The sequence below is a fragment of the Vitis vinifera genome, chromosome 16 (genome assembly GCF_030704535.1).
Source record: "Vitis vinifera cultivar Pinot Noir 40024 chromosome 16, ASM3070453v1".
Lineage (NCBI taxonomy): Eukaryota > Viridiplantae > Streptophyta > Magnoliopsida > Vitales > Vitaceae > Vitis > Vitis vinifera.
In genome coordinates this window covers 1,051,402-1,073,318 of record NC_081820.1, presented here as the reverse complement: position 1 = coordinate 1,073,318, position 21,917 = coordinate 1,051,402, and the positions used below count along the sequence as shown (strand labels likewise).

The following is a 21,917-nucleotide window of genomic DNA, read 5'->3' as shown; positions in this document are numbered from 1 at the left end:
TATGTACTTATTGTGAAACCAAGGTTTGGTTAATCTTGATTTTGATGATAACAAAACAAGGTTTAGAACTAATGATCATATTTCAAGTGTGATTAGGCAAGACAACTTCCAAAGTGGCAATCCAAAGACAAATCAAGCCAAGGAGAAATCATAAAGAAGAAGACCACCTCAAAGAGAAGAGTTTTTCAAGACCAAAGCTTCTTAAGATCTCTTTGTAAAGTTGTTGGTGCACTAGGACTTTCATGCATTTCATTCTTTATTTATGCACCAAAATCATCCAAGAGTAATATTGTTTTAAATATCTTAAGAATTGGATGATTTCATGTTTTCAACTAAAAGCATGTGTTAAATGATTTTCAAACTTGTGTTAAAGGTGTTAAGTTGAAAAGGGTTGAGTGTTGAGCCAAAAAAAATGGCTCAACCAGTTCAACTGGTCGACCGGTTGTGCTCGTCTGGTCGAGGACCGATTGAGGGAGGCCAAAAAGTTTCTCTGTCTCCCAGTGGCCTTCTCTTCCCGGTTAAGGTTGAACCTCAACCGGTTGAGATCCGGTAGAGGTCCGGTTGAGGTCCAGTTGAGGACCGGTTGAGGTCCGGTTGAGGCCCAACGGTCACTTTTCCTAACGACTAGTCAACCGGTCGACCCCTAGCTCGACCAGTTAAACCCCCAACGGCTAGTTTGGCTTTTTTCTTCTATAAAAAGGCTCCAATCTTCATTGTTTCATGAGCAAAACCTTCCCAAATCATTCTTGATTATATTTGAGCCTTGGAAGAGTGTTTTTTAGTGCACCATTGTTTCATAACTTGCATATCTTTAGTGCACCATTCAATCCTAGTTTTTCTTGTATCTTTGTACCTAAAGTTTTATTACTAGGATTTTAAGAGATCATTATTTGTATATCTTTGTGAGGAATTTTCTCAAGTGAGGGGTATCACTTGAGAGGTTATTCAAGAGAGTGATATCTCTTGAAGAAGTGTAAAGGGTACTTAGAGCCAAAAGTCCAAGAGGGTGAATTGGAACCATAATCCAATTGTAAAGAGATTGGAAGTTTGGTTGAAGCTTCAAGATAGTGGAACCCTTACTCGGTTAAGAGGTTGAGGAGAGTGGACGTAGGCAAGGAAGTGTCGAACCATTATAAACTCTCGTGTTTGCACTCTCTCTTCCCTAACTCTTTTAAATTATATGCAATTGTGTTTATTTTGTTTATTATATATTTGCATATAATTGTCTCTTATTTTTGCATAGTTTAAATTTGTGAAAAAGAGACCATCACCCTATTTACCCCCCCTCTAGGGTGATTACCATAGTTTGGATTAGCCTCAAATTCCTAACACTTATGTTGTGTGAGAAAGAGACCAAACAATATGGGCAATACTTTGATGCCCAAGAAGTAATGCAAGTTGCAATGATCTTTGAATGAATCAATTAGAGAGGGCATTTATAAGCTATTGAAATTGCATCAAGTTGCTACCTATAACAAGAAGATAATCTATATACACAAGGAAATACATTAATGAGCCATAGACACTATAAGCAAATAAAGAGGCATTAGATTTGTAGTTTTGAAACCTATTGGAGATGAAGAACTCCTTCAACTCGTTGTACCAAGCATGAGACACTTGTTTGAGCCCATATATTACCTTCTAAAGCTAACAAACATGGTTTGGGAGAGATTGATCAATAAAGCCAAGAGATTGCAACATGTAAACTTTCTCACGAGGAGTGCAACATAAGAAAGTATTTTGACATCTATTTGACAAAGCAGTCAACCATTACTCAAGGCAAAAGAAATGATAGTTAGCTTAATTACTACATTAAAAGTATCATGGTAATTAAACTTAGGTTATTAGTGCCCTTAGCAACTCGACCGGCTTTTTATCTTACAATATGGACATCCAGATGGTGATATACAAGGAATACCCATTGATATTTGACAAGATTTTGATGAGGTCGAGAGGAAACTAATTTCAAAGTGTCATTCTTGGTAAGATCATTGAGCTCTTAAATCAACGGTGACGTTGATAGATTCAAGATGTTGGTTTTGGAGAGAAAGGGCTATGAAATATACAGTAGAAATTTAAACTTTTAAATCTTTTAAGGTTTTTAGAAAATACCTAGACTTGAATGTTCCTATGTCTGATTGCTGATGATGAAAGGAAGATCTTGATAATCACTAGTCGTCTACCATGATGACTCATATCACAATCTTGCATAAGGTAGTATAGGCAACCTCTCGAGGAAGAAGACAATAAAGCAAAAGGGGGATTTATTCAATTGAACATGTATATATCACTATCTCTAGCCCTAAACCCATCATAGGTTTATATGGAGATATAAATTGGGCTTTAAATACAAAAAATTGCGAAACATGTTTGGTATAATATAAAAATTAATGGGTCTTATTAAATTGGATTTATTGAAAACATAACTTTTGGAAAACAAAATTGAAAAACGGTGAAAACGAAATTTTGATATTTAGTGAATTAGCCAAAAACCAGAAGTTTTTTATGCATGGATTATATCCCTGCTTTTAAAAATCTAGAATATTATTTGAATTGGCTGCCAAACAATACCCAATTATTATTAGAGATTCACAAAAGGAAAATGGATTATTATAAAGTTTTATTTCCTTTTTTTCATTAATAAGATAACCTTTCAAAATTAGAATAGTAGTTTTCTCTCATCTCACACAATGGAAAGTCGTTAAAAGTTTTTTCTTCTTTTATCATTTTCCTCCCTTAATTTTCTTGGCCACCAAACATAGCTTACTTTGTGAGTAGAGAAGATGAGCCTTTGGAATAGGAAGAAGTCGGTCACTCTTAAATTTTCGAAAAACCCAGCAGCTAAACTCCAAGCTTTCGCCTTTGGTTGCTCCGTCCTCTTGCTAAAGGCCAGCAGTTCTAATTTATTATAGAGAAAAAACAATAAACAAAGAGGAAAGCAAAATCCAAGGTCGGCATTGAATTAGACCTCCATAAATGTGATATACCAAAAATCTAAGGTGAATCCAACCAACTTCGAGGTATATATCTCCATTATCAATAAAGCAAACTTAAATAATATGAGTCAACCCTTATCATTGTCTATAAAGCTAAAAATATTCTTTTCAGTATGTTTTATTCCATAACATTCAAAACTCGATACTTTATCCCTCAAATTTGTTGAAGAGCAACACAGTACCCGAAAACTTGTTAAAAAAAAAAAAAAAAACCAAAGTTGAAATACAAAGAAAAAAATTTATCGTCCAAATTTGAAGTTGTCATATTTCATAACTGTATAATCATAAATAATCATACGAACATCTCTTTAAAATCAAAAATCAAAACTGGTGATTATTATATTTTGAAAATGTTCGGGAAATGTCACTCCAAGACTATCAATTCAAGGTTAGTTTTACCTAAATTTGAATCGATATTCAAACAAGGTGTTCAAAAGAGTAATCTCTTTTATAATTTTGTGGAGTTTGTAATAGAAGATAAAATATAAAACAAATTTGAACGACAAGGTGTTTGATTTTGAATATGCAATGACGGTATAAAATCTATCAAAGATCGTGATGATAAAATGTATTTAACCCTTATCAATAAAGCAACCCCAAAAATATATATATGTCAACCCTTTCATCTTATTCAAGTACTCTCACCCCCACTTCAAAGACTAGGAAAACTCAACATTGGAAACTCTATTTCATTGTCAGAAGGCGCTACCCATAACATCAGTGGATGACAACAAAGCTATTTTATCAGTCATTGCTACCAAAGTGTCATCGCACAATATGCAAAAAATCTATGGCAAATCAAACCAAAGATCAAGGTATTTATCGGAAGACACTAGCCACACCACTTAAATACTAGGAAGGCTCAAGGTCGAAACCGAAGACTCGAGTCATTGTTAGAAGGCACTGCCGACAGCACAAGTAGATGGCAACAAAGCTAACTTTGCCATCTACTGCTGCTGAATCAATGCTACATGAGCATGAGAATATCACATCCATTGAGCAAAGACGGGTTGTAATCGTATAATAATATCTATAAAAGCATGTCTTAAAAACAACCAACTCTTCTCATCAACATATCAACTCCATTAGTAATCTCAATAAAATGAGAATGGAGGGGATGGGCAAACCCTCCACTGCAAACCAAGTCCATCACAAGTCTCACCTGTTAATACCCTATGATCCTGGTGCCAGCAATTCAGATATAGAGAAGAAAAACAGAGACAAAAACCTAAAAAACCAACACATTGTTCTGGAAATCCCTCATGGCATTTCGAAACTGTGTCGGCTTTCATCCTCTTTATATACAAACCGCCGTTACTATGCACTCAAAAAAAGGAAACTGAGAAAACAAAGGCAAAAAAGAAAATTATTACTTGATCTTGTATGGGTTATATGAACAGATGGAAATAGATTATGGTTCTAAGCGATTGGGGCATCATAATGTATACAATGTGCATCACCACGAGTCTGTCTAACTGTCTGGGAAGCCCCTCCCAAATAGGAGGAAGGATGTATTCACATTGGGCCTTTCAGGAAGGAGCTGCTCAGTTCTGGGGACAGGTTTCACAGCTCGTTCCTTCTCTGGGATTGGAAAGGAAAGAGAAAGGGAAAGAGAAGCTGCATCGTCGTCTTCCTTGATTGTCACCATATCAGGAGGCTTGTCCTGCTCGGTTTTCTTGTCTGCACTCCCAAGATACCAAGGCAGGATCCCTTGTTTTGATGGTTTCTTTTCAGCCCCCAAGGCAAGCTCAAGATTTGGGACTGTATCATGAAGTCGATCCTCATATTCTGGTGAGAATGCTTTCCGAGGCATGGAGTCATCCCCCAAGAGGAAGTTCCTCACAGGATGCAAATCTACAGGAAAGAATCTTTTTTCATTGATAGGTGGAACAACAGGAGCCGGATCGTTTATGGGTGATGCAAAACCATCACTCAAAGAACTCGTATTTCTAGAACTGTTACAAACAAATGCTCCAGTATAACTTGTCTTCAGTTTCTTGCGCTCACTTTCTCCATCAACCAAAATACTATTCCCAGTATTCCATGGCAATCCTTGACTTGTGCCAGTAGAAGAAGGTTGTGACACTGTCTCTGTAGGATCAGAGCGTGGCCGTTTAGTGTTGAATTGCCAACCCTCTCCATCAGCTTCTGTGTCCATAACCCTATCTTCGTCCATCAAGACAATCTCAAATTTTGCTCGACTCGTGATGCTGCTCATTCTATCATGTAGCTTCTCCTCACTGATGCTCCTCATGACACCTACCTCTTGAGAACCAATGGGAAGCATCTTGAAAGGATGATGCAGAACATCCTGCCTATCAAGTGATGCGGCCCGATGCACTGGCAACTTCTCAACTCTATTCGAACCACTTCCTATCTTAATTAATGGAACAGAAGGTTGAAGCTTCGACTCCAGTTTGCCATCTGGATCGCTACGCTCTTTCTGCAGGAAGAAAGGATAACATTAACATACACTGTAAGGCCAGTGATAAGAATGCTTCAAAAATTGTTTTTAATTCTGGGGAATAACAATGCTTTTATATTCATGCCCATGGAGATCAAAAAAATATATGCAAAAAAAAGGGGAGAAGGTAAACAATTTACTTCTTTGAGACACTCTTCTAACTGGATTTCCACACAACATGGAATTCAATTTTGGCATGCATGAATATTATTTAATTATCAGACAATAAAACCCATTAAAATGTAGAACCTCAAGAGAACGGAAATTTTGCCTTGGGGTTTCGTTCTGATAAAAACCCTTTTTGTCCCACAGAGCTCATCCAAAGCTTAGACCAACAACTCCACTGCAAATGATCTCTCCATCAGGTATTCTATATCTAGATGAATCTAAGCCAGCTCCATTAAAGGAAGGATATCCTCAGAGTTCATAATTTACCTCTAGCTCCATAATGAGGTTGACCATGGTGAGAAGATCTCTTCTCTGGATTTCTATTCCATCCTTCGAAGCCAACCTCCACATTCCCCAGTTTCTTAATGGTAAATGAAAAAACAAAAAGGGATTTCCGCTAACCAATGCATGTTTGTTCCATGGACAATGTTCCAAAAAATAAAATCCAGTAATTAATTGAGTTACTAATTAGGCAGTTAGCATGTGATAAGTAACGAAACATTACCAGGGAAGTACTGGTGCATCTCACTTCCGGGCACAACTGTGAACTGCCTGTTGGAATCCTGGACAAGAAGTGGACATCAAGTTTGGTCTCCTGCTGCTCCATTTTTTCTTGTGAACCTAAGCACTTATCATCGCATGAAGGTGTTTTCGTATTGTGATTTCCATTTACAGTTTCAGATGATGAAACAAAGGGTATGTCCACTAAGGCAGGAGCCATGGATGACAGGTCTACATCGCATGATCTGTCACATGTGTTTACATCTTTAGCCATACGTTCAGGTGAGCATGTGTTCTCAGATGAAGTCATGGCAATGCTGGGAATATCATCATCCTCAGGTACTGTATTCAAACTAGGAATACAGACAACCTTTGAAGAACCAGATGTCTGTTCTGAGCAATTCAATCTCCTTCCTTTGAATACACCCCATAAGAAAAACATCATATTCCAACCTGCCAACAATGGATCATATATTTTGTAAGTTACAGAAATCTATTCAAAACCAGAACTGGGAGTTCAATAAAAGTTCATATTTCTGCATAATGGCATAATCACAGGCATTATTAAACAAAGATGGGGGTTGCGACCCAAAATTTGTCCTTGCAACAAGTTGTAAACCTCAAAGAACATAACTGGCATAGGAAAACAAATGTATTACATGTCAGAGAAGTTTGAGACAGAATAGTTACAACTAAACCTTAGTCATGTGTAGTGTGTTTGGTAAAGCTGTTGGGACTGATCTAACTCTAGCAAAATACTTTGGGAGGTAATGAGGTTGTAAAGCCTCACTTCAAGGCAAACCTTGAGTAAGCCACAAAGACATTCTAGAACAATGATTATAAGGAACAAAACAGAATTTTGTTTTACAAGTAATTCTTACGCTGAGATTTCTCAGGAAGCTGGTTGGATGGGAATATCAGGAGTTCAACACCATCAATGTTTCCTTTAAGAGCTAAATCATTCTTCATCATGCTCTCCAACAAACTCCTGTAGTTTCTCTCGTAACTGGACCACAGAGAAAAATTTAAGAGAACAGGTAAAATTATACACATTAAAGAGACCATTAAGAAGGAAATTATCTGTAATCATTAACCTTTCAAGATCTTTAGCAAAAAAATAGAGCCCAATGTTATCTTCTTTAACACTGCAATCTTGAAACTGGGCTGGCCACATACTCGAGCGAGGAACTTCATTCAAGAGAACCTTGTGGGGAAACTTATTTGCCACTTCAAGAACTTTAGGTGACGCACAGGTTGATAAGTGTGCTTGCACTCCACCACATAAGTCTGGCACTTTTCCACTTCTATGGACTTCAAAAACCCCTCTGCATGTTAAATTTTTCAAGATGTAAACTATTTCCAAAGATGAATATGATGAAACTAACAGACTTCATATATATATATATATACACATATGATGAAACTAAAAGACACAAAAGTTTCAAGGTCTCAGGCTGACAAACAGAGGTATTGAGACAGGAAAAGTGAAAGAATCATACTGCCAAATATATTCATGCTCTGGAATGACAGGCATCTTCCAAAGAACATTAGCTGCAGTGGAAGCATCACTAGAAATGTCTCTCATAGAAGGCTTTACATCAGCAGGGACAATAGAATCTACTTCTCCCACTTTGGAAGAGAATACAGATCCAGTAGGGAGCACAGAAAGCTGCTTCAAGTTGTTGACAGCTGTTTGTTTGGAAGAGTCAACAGTATAATTCTGGACTATTGCCTTCCCTTCATCCATTCCTTCAGCAGAAACCATATTCTTTGTACTACTCGAAATTGATAATTGATCTTGAGAAGCCATTTGACCATTCAAATCTGTGCTTGACAAGGAAGCCTCATCAGATTGATCAAGAACTTTGTTCCTTTTGTATATTCCAGGCCTTTTAAGCATGGCTGCTTCAATTGCAGCTTTCAACTTATTACCCTTGTTCATCAACTCTTTTGAACTTTTTGCAGCTGATGCATCAACAGTAGAAGGCCGAGGACTTCTAGTTGTGCAAGATTGCGAAGAATGACCAATTTCTTTACATTTTTCACAGGGAAGATTTCTTCCACCAGTGGTGGAACTCTGCTTTGGGCGATTAACAGAAGTCTCTCTCGTTTTCTCACCCTGGTTAGTTGATTCCCGAGACCAAGGTGACCCATCTTGTGGTGTTTCATTAGCATGAACAGATTTCTCAGTGTTCCACGAATTTGATGAAGGTTCATCCTTCAAGCTAGCATGGTTAGGCTTCTGTTCAGAAGAACTGCATGTTCCATTGGTAGATGAAGAAGACTGCCTCTTAACTTCACCTAATGCAGATGGACAGCATTAAAAACTAAGTAAACACCATAAGAGGCAAAAAAAGGGGATTCACAAACAAGCAACTCAGATGTTGTTCGGATGCACTTCTTGTTTTCTGTTTTTGAAAACAGAAAATGATAGTAAATCCTATATCAAATGTAAGAATTCTTGGAGACTTACATTAAAAAAATAACGGCTTTTAAAAACCAACTAAAAAATTTGAGATATTAAAAATATTTTACTACCTCAAATTTTAAAAGTTTTAAAAATAATTATAAAGGACATAAGGTAAGTCCATATTTTTAATATAAGAATTACTATATTTTATAAAAAAGTTACTACTATTTTTCTAATTCCATAAACGGAAAACACAAAGTATATCCAAACAAGCACTAAGCTAATGCATTAAGAGATGATAAAAAAATAATAAATAAATAAAATAAAATAAAACACATGGAATATGCACACTTTATATCAAGAAAGTAGTACATACCTAAAGTAACTGGAATTTCTGAACCTTTACGACTTGGATGGCAAGTTGGCTTTGGAGAAGTTAATTTCCCATCAGACTGCACAGCCTTCGAATCACGGTTATTGCTTATAGAAGAAAGTGAAACAGATTCGCCACGAGATGCAGGTTTTTGATCAGGCTTTGGTGTAGAAACACTAGAACCAGCCATTGCTGAACTACCCAATGTACGTTCTGATTTAAACGAATTCTTCCTATCAAATGAGTTTCGTTCTATAGCCTGTTTTAATCCTTTTGGATTCTGAACATGAGAAAAATTAGGGGAGAGCATTTTAACTTTTGATTCAGTAGCATTTAAACGGCCTGAGGATTTAAATGACATGGATTTTCCCATCATTTTACTAACACCCTCCTTCATATCAAGGGAAGCAGGTTCCCTAACCCTCTTCTGCTTTTCAGGAAGAACTTCCTCTACAGGTTTCACTTTTGGTTTTGTGTTTGAAGTGCTGAAAGAATTAGACTTTAACAAAGCACCTGCATAAAATCATAAATTAGTGCTTAAAATGGTAAAAACATGGAAGTCAAGATAAACATCAAAATAAGCAGACAAAAGCTTCCATCCAAGTAATATGACGAAGTCTTAATATGAATAAGTCTCATCAGCAAATGGAATTTACATGAAACTTACCACGAGGTGTAAGTCGTGGACCTGCAGTTGGAGATCGTGCAGTTTCCGGAATATCACTGGAGTGTGTGGTAGAAGACGTTTGATGGACTGGCCTAACTTTCCCCTTATCTGAATTCTTGAATGAACCATTCCGAGATAATGCAGCTATTCTGCTAGGGCTAGATGACTTTGGCGATCCCGAGCTTAGTTCAACAGCCTGCCTTTTCACCACTGGACCAACTTCTGTATTCTCAGCATGTCTCTTACCAGAGACTTGTGTACCTGAAACAACTTTGTGGGTACTGTTTCCCTCAACATCTGAATCTTTTGTATCCAACTTCACAAGTACATCAGCATTTACAGCATTTGCTTGTCCAGAAAGTTGATTTTTCTCAGTACCCTCCATTTCAACTTTCACTTGCTTCTGGTTTTCAATTTCCTTCTCAAACCTGCATTCTTCACACATCCAATTACCTTCTGGAACTTTATCCAGCATTTCTCGCATGCAATAGCTGATCAACAGCAATAAAAACGTTAAGAATCATATCAGATACAAAAAATATAAAATAAATAAAATAAAACCAAAAAGAAAAAAAAAAAAAAAAGGCAAGTGGGAATATAAATAACAAAGCTATACAATCTTACGTGTGCTCAGCACCATCACTGCATCTACTACAAATAGCAAGTAAATCCTCCCGACCTGCATCTCCACAGATATCACAAACTTTGACCTGTTCGAAAACAGTAAAAAGAATTTACCAAGCTTATCATATACAGATAGGCATCAGACAAAATGGGGAGGCGACAATCTGGCAAGTATTTTGTTATGGGAACAACTTAACCACCAATGTTTTCCTCTAGTAATAACCACTGAGAGGAAACTGTAATAGTTCAAGTAGAGATATACTAGTTGAACTGTAGAAGTACTTAAAGACAACCTTGGAATGAACAAAACAATTGAACAGCAATATTAGAGAAATATTTTAGTGATTCACATAGAGCAGTTTCCTCCAGTAGAGAAATATTAACTGAGTGAAATCCAAGGGTCAAAACTTCACCACTTCAAAAAAAAGAAACTAGTTTTTGAAAATTTGTAGTAATTCATAGAGAGCAGTTTCCTCCTGTAGAACAGTGTCCATATAACATGTGTTCTAGCACAACAGTGAAAGAACCGTGTTAGCAGTTTAATATTTTAGCAATTCACATAGAGCAGTCTCCTCCGGTAGAAGAAATATTAACTGAGTGAAATCCAAGGGTCAAAACTTCACTACTTATTAGATTTCATTTTTTGTGTGTGTTTAAAAATGAAACCAACTCTCTAGTCTTGATCCCACATCAAGTTTAAGAATAAAGAGTGTGCTTGAACTTTAATCCTCCAAGGAATTTAGAAATTTTTTATGTTTATACGACACCAATTTCCCTAAAGTATTTTCAATGATTTTCCCATCTTTTAGCTACTACAAAACTTGGGGTTTTGGTGAGAGATATTCATAGTAATTGGTATGCTTGACATTTATGAATGTTAATAAAGCAAAATTTTCTTCTTTTTTTTACTATGAAATAGGATATTAGCAAAGGAGAATATAGAATGTAGAAAAAAGGATTGGCAGATCCTTCAACCAGATGGAGGAGGCACACTTCTTAAGTGTAAAGACTATATTCTTATTTCCTTTGCCATTTCCTATCTTTTTGAACTTATTCAGTTAAGAATGGGCAGGATGCCAACGCTATGGTCAAAAACTTGCATCTATGCCCTAGGAAAGCTATAGCTTAAATTTATCCTAATTTAATGAATTAAATTTCTCCTCTTGTTGATGGCAAATACTCTATTCTTTTTTGGGAGGATCTATGGCAAAGAGATAAACCCTTATGCCCTCTCCTCCCCCATTTTATTCTTTTTTTTTTTAATATCGAGGGGTCTCCTATTGCTAGGTTATACTTGTTTCTTCATGACCCTCCCTCTTAGAATCTTAAATTCTATCGGGGTATCTTATTTTGAAAAATTATAAGACCTTTTAGCTCTTTTGTTTTTCTTTTTTTTTTGATAGGCAAATAATAAGACTTTATGAATAAGCACCAAATGAACAGCATACCAAAGCACACAAGGCATATACAATGGGTGCCAAGAAGGCATATCCAAAAAGAGGGGAAACAAAAAACTACTTCCCACACTGTGAGAGCCTAGCTAATCAACAAAATTGATTAAAGGCATAAAACCTACATCCATATACAACTTCAGCTACAAATAAAAGATTACTAAAGAAAGAACTTTTCAAAGCATGATCCGATTGATCCGCATGATCAAATGACCTTCTATTCCTTTCTTTCCATATTATCCAAAAAATGCACAATGGAGCCACTCTCCAAACCTTCTTACATTTTTTGCCCACAAGGTATCCATACCACCTTAAAAGATTCTCTTTGACCATGGGAGATTGTACCCAAGAAATGCCAACTATAGTGAAAAACAACTGCCAAAAGACCCATATCTTGGTACAATGAAGGAGGATGTGATCAATGGTTTGTGCTTCGACTTTACAAAGACAATATCTATTAGCCAACAACCACCCTCCCCTTTGAAATTGATCTAGGGTCAACACTTGTTTCCAACTAGCTTCTCATACTAAGAAACTTGCTTCAGACGGTACCCAAGGATTCTAAATTACATCCATCAGAAAAGGGATTGAAGCCCCCGATTCCAATACACTGTATAAAGACTTCATAAAAAAATTATCCTTCCTTGAATCCATCCACACCACCTTGCACTCCTTTTCACTATTTACCAGCATTCCTTGCAACCTAGAAAGAATTCCTTTGCATTGTGCCCTTAAGGCTTGGATCATGGTAAAGGATTGGGGTGGATTTGTGGGAAGTTCCATATTCAAGTCCCAATGGGAACCAAAAAATAAAAAACAAAAAAATATTCAAAACTTTACTATCCTTCCATTTCCCACACAAAAAAGGAAGTTCTACTTAAAAATTGTCTCAATCCTTCTTGATATCTTTCTATAACCTAACTCATACCCATCTTTCCCTTGACAAGATCATCACAATCCTTATTACTTGTATTTTCCAAAAGCTCTTCTTTCAATTGCATAACGCCAACTCTACTTCCACAGAAGAGCCTTATTATTCGAAGAAAGGTACCTAATGAGTAATCCCCCCTTACTCTTCTTTGTACATACAATCAATGTTTTAAAAGGCTAGAAGTGAGCTTAAGGCGTTTTACCCAAATGAAGTTAAGTATAAGCTTCAAGGCTGAACAGGGCATAAAAAAAAAATCTTCAAAATTAGAAAAATACTAATAAATCACATGAAAAATAAATCATAAAAAAACCATACAATTTATAACAATCAAATTAATTGTCATTTTCAATAGCTTCTAATTTAGTTTCTCTTTGTCTTTCTTGGAAGGAAATTATTCTAAATGGTGCTATGACTTGCTTTTTTATATATTCATATGTAGTACATTATTGTCGTATAGGTTCACATAGTACTTGGGAGCTTCAAACATACTTTCTAATTAGTTTGTTGTCTTTTTTTTAGGAGGAATCCTCCTTTTATATTCCTTTATCCTTAATTTAATACATTCATTGTTTCTAATAAAAAAAAATTATTTTCTCTTTTGTCTCTTCTAAAACCCAACTCTCTCTCAAGCCTATATTAAATAATCTTTAAAACTACCATCACTATCACTAGTAGGATCCTTTAATGAATCGTAATTATATCCAATTGCTCTTTATCCTCTCCATCAATGTGAATGTCACCCTATTTTTCTTCTTTATCCATTAACTACAGTAATCTTTTTTCCTTTATTCAACAATAATAAGATAATATGATTATAAATAAATAAGCTCAATCACTATAGTGACCAACAATTCTTTTATTTCTTCTTCCCAATCTCTTCCTTTTATTTCCATTTAAAGGGTTAATTAGTAGTCAATTAAGCCCTTATTGTTTAAAAAGTTTAACCCTAATCGTGGATGTAAAACAAAACTTATAAATCTACACCAAAACCTCCTAAAAGCACAACTCATTGTAAGTAACAAATATTGAGGCTTAAACCTCTTATAAACTGTATACAAAAAGCCCCTAAAGGCCCTAAACCCATTGAAACCTTTTGAATATTTGAGGTTTAAGCCTCAATAGTCTCGAGGCTATAACCTCAAGGCTATAAAACTCAATAGGGTGAGGCTTAAGCCTCAATTACCCTTTACTAAGACTATAGCCTCAAGGCTAATTTGCATAGCCTCGATAGCCTTTTAAAACATTGCATATAATCAACCACTTCATTGGATGATATTTTTTCTCCAAAGCCTCGCCTCCCAAAAGGAAAAAATCCCTTTGAATCTTCTTAATCCTCAGTATGACTTTCCTCAAAGTGCCGAACAAAGAACAGAAAACATATGGGTAGACTAGATAATGTGCTCCTAATCAATGCAAGTCTTCCCACTTTGGATATATATTATCTTCTTCCACATTGACAACCTCTGCAAAACCATTCTTCCATCCCATCCCAAGTAGCTACTGATCCAAAAGGAGCACCAAGGGGAAGACCCAAGTAGGTAGATGGACGCCCACCTACTCTACACCCTAATTCAAAGGCCAACTCCTTTGCATTATCCACCCTTCTAAATTGGAATCAGCTCACTCTTTTCTAAGTTAACTTTCAGACGCAAGCTGGCTTCAAATCAAGAGCACAACCAACTTAGATGAGTCATTTGGTCCTTAAAAGCCTCACAAAAAAACAAGTGTCATCTATAAACAACAAATGGGACACCTCCTCCCCCCACCACCTCGCCCCCTCACCTTGACACCTCAAAAGCATCCTCCCTCCTTAGCCTTAAGAAAAAACACAAAGGGTCTCCATTGCTACTACAAATAAATAGGGAGGCAAAGGATCTGCTCACCTCAAACCCTAGAGCTTTGAAAGAAACCCAATGGAATGCTATTAACAATCACATAAAACTTTTCAGAGGATATATATCATTTAATCCATCATATCCATTTCTGACCAAAATTCATCCTATCAAGAACTGAAAGTAAGAAACTCCAATTGACATGGTTGCACTCCTTTTAGTGTCTAGCTTACACATGACACCACAAGCATTGCTCTTCAACATAGAGTCTACAAGTTCATTGGCTACAAGAACCGCATCAAGAATTTGTTTTCCCTCTATAAAAGCATTATAGAATTTGGATATCACTTTTTCCACCACCTTTTTTAGTCTCTTTGCCAAAACTTTAGTTAGAAGCTCATACAGAACACCCACTAAGCTAATAGGCTAAAGTTTTTCAAGCCCTCTACAACCCTTTTCTTTAAGATTGATCCTAGCCATAAAATTTCTCCTTCTGTGAGAATTAACCATTTTATGAAAGAACTTTGTGTTTCTATCACCTTACACAAGGCTTCTTTAAAAAGAGCCCACTTACAATACTTCCTCCTTTGCAACTCCCCACTCTTCATCTTTCCTTATAAGAAAGGGGCCGCTCCCTCTCCTTAGAGTTCCAAAAACTTGCCTCATTGAAGGACATCTCCTTCCTAATTGAAACATTACCAAACACCTCTATTCTGAATTTTAAAATGTGATTTCCACGCTTTCAATTTCACAGCCAAAATGAAGCCATAAGAGCCTCTAAAATCATACCACATCCACCACCCTTTAAGTCTTTGAAGCCCACCTCCTTCAACCACATATTTTTGAACCTGAAAAGGATAAAACCTTTCCTGATCCATCCCCAATCTAGCAAAATAGGTGTGATCCAACACAGGGTTTGGCAGTGTACACTAAAATGACCTTCCTGCCCTTTTAACACCAAGAATCAGTCTAGATTGACTGTCAAACCCCCACCCCCCTCAATGACTCATCTTTGGGAGAATATCTATTGCCTCACATTTTCTCAACATCAATCACCAAGGAGTTTTAGATAGTTCCTTTTAACATTATTTTGCAAGGTTAGTATGTTTTGTTTGTTATACAGGCTGAGCGGGTTTGTCCATCAATTGGTGTTTTGAAGCTTAATTAATCCAAACCAAATGGAATGAAGGATTCATTCAGGACCATAGGGGTGAGAATATTCAAGCTTTGTTTAAGGAAGCGAATTATGGGCTAACTATTGAAAAAGAAATATTTGTTTTATTTGACGGTCTCAAAACTATGAGAAAGTTAGGTTGTCACCAATTTACCATTGGAGGGGATTCAGCGAGAATTGTGTCTTGGGTGGTTAAAGGTTTTATAGATATTGCCATTGGATACAAAGAATTAAGAGAGTATAGAGTTTCTCTATTTATGGAAGCTTAGATCAACTAATCAGGAAGGCATAGTTTGGCAAGAGATGAGTCTCTTCTCTAGTTGATTTCATTGGGGATCTCATACCTCATTGGGTTTACTGGTTTGTTTCCTTAGGGGTGAAAAGCCAAGGTTACTTACCATGGAGTTTTTCTCTTTTTATGCACTCATGCACTTTTCCCCCCTTTTTTAAAAGGATTTTTCATCCTTTGTTTTCTTGCACAGATTCTTACTTGTTCTAACACAAAACCAGATATTGATTCTTATTTAAAAAACTTAATTAGTATGCATATTTGAGGAACCATGATGCAAACCTACAAAGCAATAACAAGTGGAGTATTTATATATATATACCTTGATATTGGCAAACATATTATTGAGTAAGCCTGATTCACTATGTTTTGATATACTATCCTATTATGAATTTATTTCTGAGTTGGTAGAAAAATAATGATATATAATTTATTATTAATACTAATTTAAAATTTAACATAAAAGTGAAGACCTAAAGTAAATTATGCATGTAGGTTGAAGTCGTATTATCAACTGATATCGTGATATTGCTTTGGCATGAGATTTAACAAATAAATTAAGTCCTATTCAAGCTTATGGCATATTACACCATAATGATTTTTTTATGAAAATAATAGATGCCCTATTACTTTATACAGGGAAAATCATCATCATAAAAGAAAAAGATTTCCTGATTTTAGTAAAATGATAGTTAATTAAGATAAAAACAAATGAAAATCATGGTAAACTTATCTCACAAAGCTTCCAAGGCAAAATTCAATAGATGCTACTTCAGGATGAACAAGATATACAAAACATAAACTACATTACTAAATAAAAAACATGAATAGGTCTTAAACTAATACATCTTATTTGTTTGTTTGTTTGTTTTTAATTAATCATCAAGTAGAAAGAAACCAGTATGTTTTATTAATATAAGCAAAGAAAAAGCATCAATACTTACATCATGTTCCACAACGTCTGATTCATCACTCTCATCCACAAGCTGAGATTGCAAAGAAGGTTTCTCAATATCAGGTAACTTAGGCAACTCATTGCACTTCTTGACCTCCTCATCTTGGTCTACACATTTCAATGCTTCAGTCGGCCTGTCCTTACCATCCTTGTCAGTCTCTACTTCTAAGTCTGTATGAACTTCAATTGAAACCACAGAACTGCCTCCAATAAAACTAGTTTTACTATTTGCAATAGTATCAGCAGAGTCATATCCAGCAGATTTCTCATCAGATACAACATTCAGTGCTGCCTCTTTTGTCGATGATGAATTCATATGCCCCATTGAGCACTCGGGCAATTCTTCCTTGAGATGAGAAGAGAAATCCTCTTCCAAATCCTTAACTTTTGGGTTGCAGGAAGGCAATCCACTGCCCTGTGAGCCAGTGCCAATATCAATATCTTTTAAGGAAGGAACCTCTGAAGGTGTTGATAAACTAGGAGGCACCTTCTGAATAGAATCTTGAGTATAACAACTCACTTGCCCACTGTTATTATGGCTCTTTTTCATATCACTGACATCATGACTGCCTGAGGCAGTTTGAAAATGAACAGTCTTTCCAAATCCCTCTTGACAAACACTACTAACTGAACCTGCACTACATTTTCTGTCAGCATTATAACTGGTCTTTTCATCTTTATTCTCAATAATACATGAGATGTTATCATCATGCACTTCTAAACCCTTTGGATCATCATACTTATTTGGAAGGCTTCTTTGATCAGAAACACATTTTGGTTCCGAAGCAAGGTGATCCTCTACAATATTTTCACTTGGAAGCATCTCAACATCTTCAGACGCATCCAATGCTGCTTGACTTTGAGCATTTTCACAGAATGAATCATGACTTGAATTAGCACTGACTAGATTACTTATCTCACTGGCAGTATTTTGTAAGTTATCACATGTTCTACTCTTAAAAGGAGGTTGCACATCATTAACAGAATACTGGCTAACAGCATTTCCCCGGCAGTTTTCATCAGAAGATTCATCAGACTTTGACCCCATGAGAGCTTGGTTAAAATGCATGCAAGATGAGCAAGGAGTGGAGCACACGTTACAGGTCCCAGATTCTGTCCTAATATAAGCTTTCCGACTTCCCTTTTCAGCTGATGCCTGATAAATAGAAGCAGAAAATAAGTGACCATGCAACATAAACTAATGCAAACAACAAGTTACACACGACAATTTACACCTTATCATTAAAAATTCAGTTCTGTCATAGTATGAAGAAAAATAGTTTTTTACTTTGCTAATATGTAGAAAAGAAAAATTAAAGAATTGTGAAACAAGGGGGGGAGGGTGGACCTCAACATTAAGGATGAGATAAGTTAAGGAGTGATATATAGATAATAAGAGAATGGCAACAATTCAAATCAGGCTTTTTATTTTGGTCCCTGTTGAGACTCAAAAATAGAACCTCCCACATCTGCATCCTCACCCCTTGCCACTTAAGGAAGTTCTTTATGAGTTCTTCATCCCCATCAAAAAGAAAAAAAAGGCAATCCCATCTAACAAGTCCCCAACTCAAGTCCTCTCTAGCAAAGATTTTTCAGTTAAACTTTTTGTTTCCTCCAAATGTGCTCCTTTGTGCTTTAACCTAATATCACCTTAATGGATGGATATCTTAACAACCCTAGCCTTTTATCTACTATTGTCCATGTCCTACTTCAATTATTTCAAAATCCCCAATATATACCAAAAAAAAAAACCATAATGCTCTCTTTCACTTATTTTTATCAAAATACATTGAATTGTTCATTATCAGTATCAATCATCATGCAAAAATACAAAGATCCAACACAACCAACTCAAAAGATAGGATATTTATACAATTATATCAGGCAAGTTTGTGTTGATCTCACGTGACAAAATCCACTGTTGTCAAAACTATTATATGCCATTCAGCCAACCATACCACAATGTCTTAAAAGAAAAGCAGGTTGTCTCAATCAACTTTGTCAAAACTATTTATTTCTAATTCAAAAGGCCCTGATCTAGTGATTATGATTAACACTAACATGTTGTCTCAATCAACAGTTCATTTTGTTTTTTCCAAATGTGATATCATTTTCTTTCTTTTTTATCAGACTAAATGTGTATCTTATTTGAATATGTATTGTGATCAAAGTGGCAGCAAAACCTATATACCAACCATTTCAGCTAAATTCTTCTTCTCCCTTCTTTGTTTCTTTTTTATTTATTTGTGTGTGTGTGTGTGTAGCAGATGGATAGGAAAGTAAGAACATATTAATAAGCCACAGTGTTGGGGGGCACTGGGGCAGCCAACCCACAACATGAATCTTATCTGCCATACAACTCTATCAAAGACCTAAGGCCATGGCCAGTAAATTAAAGGCCTTATGTATTTTACTATCTCAAGTTGAGTTTTTTCGCCTTGCTCAAATGCTTTGAGCATCACCATGCTTGAATCAAATAATCTCTACCTTACTGGCACATTCATTGGTCCACATTGAATCATGCACTCACCTGCTACCTCATCTTCTCGTATTGCAACTCATCCATCTTAACATCCTTACTTGGGCACACTTGTTATTTGAAGGATTTTTCTTGACCCATGAAATAATGTAGGCCTCACGGTTATATCATAAAGTTTTTTCTATGACTCAACTGGTATTCAACAATACCTATAAAAAAATGGTATTCAACAATGAGGCAGCACTCATCCCCTTTTAACTCCAAAAGTCATAGAAATGAGCTAATAGTATTTTGAAAAAATCAAATAATTACACTTAACTTGGTTAAGAACTTATCATCACTTTTAGTATATTTCATGATCCAGTAAAACAAATATAATTAGTATATCAGTAATTACAGAATAGAATATGTCATATTAAATAAACAGAAGCAAAAATGTCAAAATAAATATCCTAGGCTCAAATTAAAAGACAATATGCTTAACCCGATTAATGTGTGAGAAGAAAGTTTTAAATTAGTGAATAACCATTTTCAAGATGTCTGTGGCAAAAACACAAGAATAAGCTCTCTAGGATAGACACGACCTTAAAAACTTATCCCACTTAGAAAGAAGAACTTAAAAGCATTTCAACCACAAAAACCCAAAAAAAAATAAAAAAACCCAAAAAACCAAAAAACCCTAAGGAAGTTGCCGGAGTAATTAGGGTTTCATTTGACATACATTTCGAACAATCACATAAACTAAACTAACTACAACCCTAGGGAGCATCCAGGGCTAAGTTGGATTTCATTTGGTAAAGTCACTTACTCATCCAACTTTAGAAAAGAAAAGCTTAAAAGCATTTCAATCACCAAAGAAAAAACCCCACAACTCTAAGGACCTTGATGGAGTAATTAGGGTTTCATTTGTATATATTTTGAACACACATAAACTAAGCTAACTACAACCCTAAGAAGCTTGCAGGACTAATTTGGATTTCATTTGGCAAAGTCACATACATATATTTGAACAATCACAAAAACTATTAAATCAATGAGCATATGTGAATTTTTTTCTTTATCAGAAACAAACATAAGTAAATACAAAGGATGAGAAATCCTTTCCCCAGATGTAACCACGATCAAATGCAAGAAAAACCATCCACTCCAGATATCAATGGAAATGCACAACTAAAAGCGATTACAACTGCAAGTACAGGTGAATACAATAAACACAATGAAAGATTTAGAGTAGTGATGAATTCAATAAACCCAATGAAAGATACCGCAAATTACCCTGTTTTCTCACCGTATTGGTCTGAATATCATAATCCGTCTCGTCCACAGGCCCTTGCATCCGACAGCTCCCTCTCAAAACTGGCGTGATCTAATAAGCACATCAAAAACCACATAAATCACTGTCCCAATAGCACTAGCATTATCAAAATTATTAGATCAACTTCAAAGCACAATCACTCAACCATTTCCAATACATCCAAACAATCAAATGAATCAGCAACCAATCCAACTCCAAAACCCCCCCAAATTCCCCTCCCAAAACCATCAATTCAACAAAAATTCAGCCCAAAAAAATCAAAACTTGAAATAAAACCACACAATCAACAACCAAACTCAAATCGAGGAAACCCTAATTCAAGTAAGGCAACATATTCCACATGCCTCTGGTTCCAAAATCATCTCCGTTCCATTGTAAAGCTCCGCCAGCGTCCGCTCCTTCCGCTTCGCCATCGCCGCCGCCGACACGATCGATCACAATCCAGTCCCCCACAATCGCACATCAAAGTAGGGGAAATTTCAATTGCGAACAACAAATCTCACCACTTTTTCTCTCTCTAGAATCTTCTTAAATTGAAGTGTGCCACATAACAAAATCAAAAAAACAAAAATCCAAAATCAAAAATCAAAAATCAAAATCAAAATCACTTCTCTCTAAACCACTTCCTCTCCCTCAAGAAAAAGATCTGAAAGAATTTTCTGACAGGAGATTGTGAGATACACTTCTTCTTCTTCTTCTTCCTCCTTCTTTCTCTCTTGTAGCTGTGCTCAGCCTTTGATATGCCCTCTTCTCTCTTTCCTTATTCCTTATTTCTATCTCTAGATTTCTTTTATCATTTTTTTCCTTTTCTATATTTTCTTATTTTCGAGATTTTGTAATTTTTTTTTATTTTAAGTTTTTCTGAGGTTCGATTTGTCGGGGGCGTTTGGAATGGGGGAAAAGCTGCGGACGAAATAAGCGAGCGTGGGAGGTCGCACGTGTGACATGTAAAACGTGCCCTGCACACTTGTGGGTTCGCACGTGTAAGTGGGTGAGATCAATTGGGAAGTTTTCTTTAAGAATGATACATCTTGGAAAAACTAGACCATCTTGACAAGGACGCAAATTAATATGACGTGTAACACGTTTTACTTTTTTAGCATATTTTTTATTTTTTATTTTTTAAAGATTCGATTTGAAAATACGAATATGATGTAAAATTATAATCAATAATATATGTTATATACACGTATAATAAATCTTATTCGATTTGATGTAAAATTATAAACCATGAAATATGATATGATATATATATATATATATATATATATATATATATATATATATA

General features: G+C 35.8%; 1 protein-coding gene across 5 annotated transcripts; it reads right to left on the bottom strand.

The window, feature by feature from the left end:
- Positions 1 to 4,240: 4,240 nt before the first annotated feature.
- Positions 4,241 to 21,512, bottom strand: LOC100261463 (uncharacterized). Of its 5 annotated transcripts, none has more exons than XM_010663790.3 (12): positions 21,294 to 21,512; positions 20,974 to 21,153; positions 20,603 to 20,680; positions 16,825 to 17,991; positions 10,204 to 10,289; positions 9,580 to 10,070; positions 8,916 to 9,425; positions 7,629 to 8,430; positions 7,224 to 7,454; positions 7,011 to 7,135; positions 6,134 to 6,582; positions 4,241 to 5,439 (listed from the first exon to the last, which is right to left on the bottom strand). In XM_010663790.3, the coding sequence occupies exons 2-12, from the start codon at positions 21,040 to 21,042 to the stop codon at positions 4,468 to 4,470; spliced, it is 4,980 nt and encodes a 1,659-aa protein (XP_010662092.1). In that variant the 5' UTR covers positions 21,043 to 21,153; positions 21,294 to 21,512; the 3' UTR covers positions 4,241 to 4,467. The 5 variants fall into 5 exon arrangements, with proteins under 5 accessions (XP_010662092.1, XP_059589841.1, XP_010662091.1 ...); XM_059733858.1 differs by having other exon boundaries at positions 20,603 to 20,670; positions 21,294 to 21,501; XM_010663789.3 differs by having other exon boundaries at positions 20,974 to 21,501.
- Positions 21,513 to 21,917: the final 405 nt, after the last annotated feature.

Bases quoted from the DNA above. Each gene is read 5' to 3' on its own strand.
- LOC100261463 (XM_010663790.3), bottom strand. From the start codon at position 21,042: ATGGCGAAGCGGAAGGAGCGGACGCTGGCGGAGCTTTACAATGGAACG. The intron at 8,431-8,915 runs GTATGTACTACT...CATCTGCATTAG, and splicing joins AGAAATTCCAGTTACTTTAG to GTGAAGTTAAGAGGCAGTCT. The intron at 6,583-7,010 runs GTAAGAATTACT...CATTGTTGGCAG, and splicing joins GCTTCCTGAGAAATCTCAGC to GTTGGAATATGATGTTTTTC.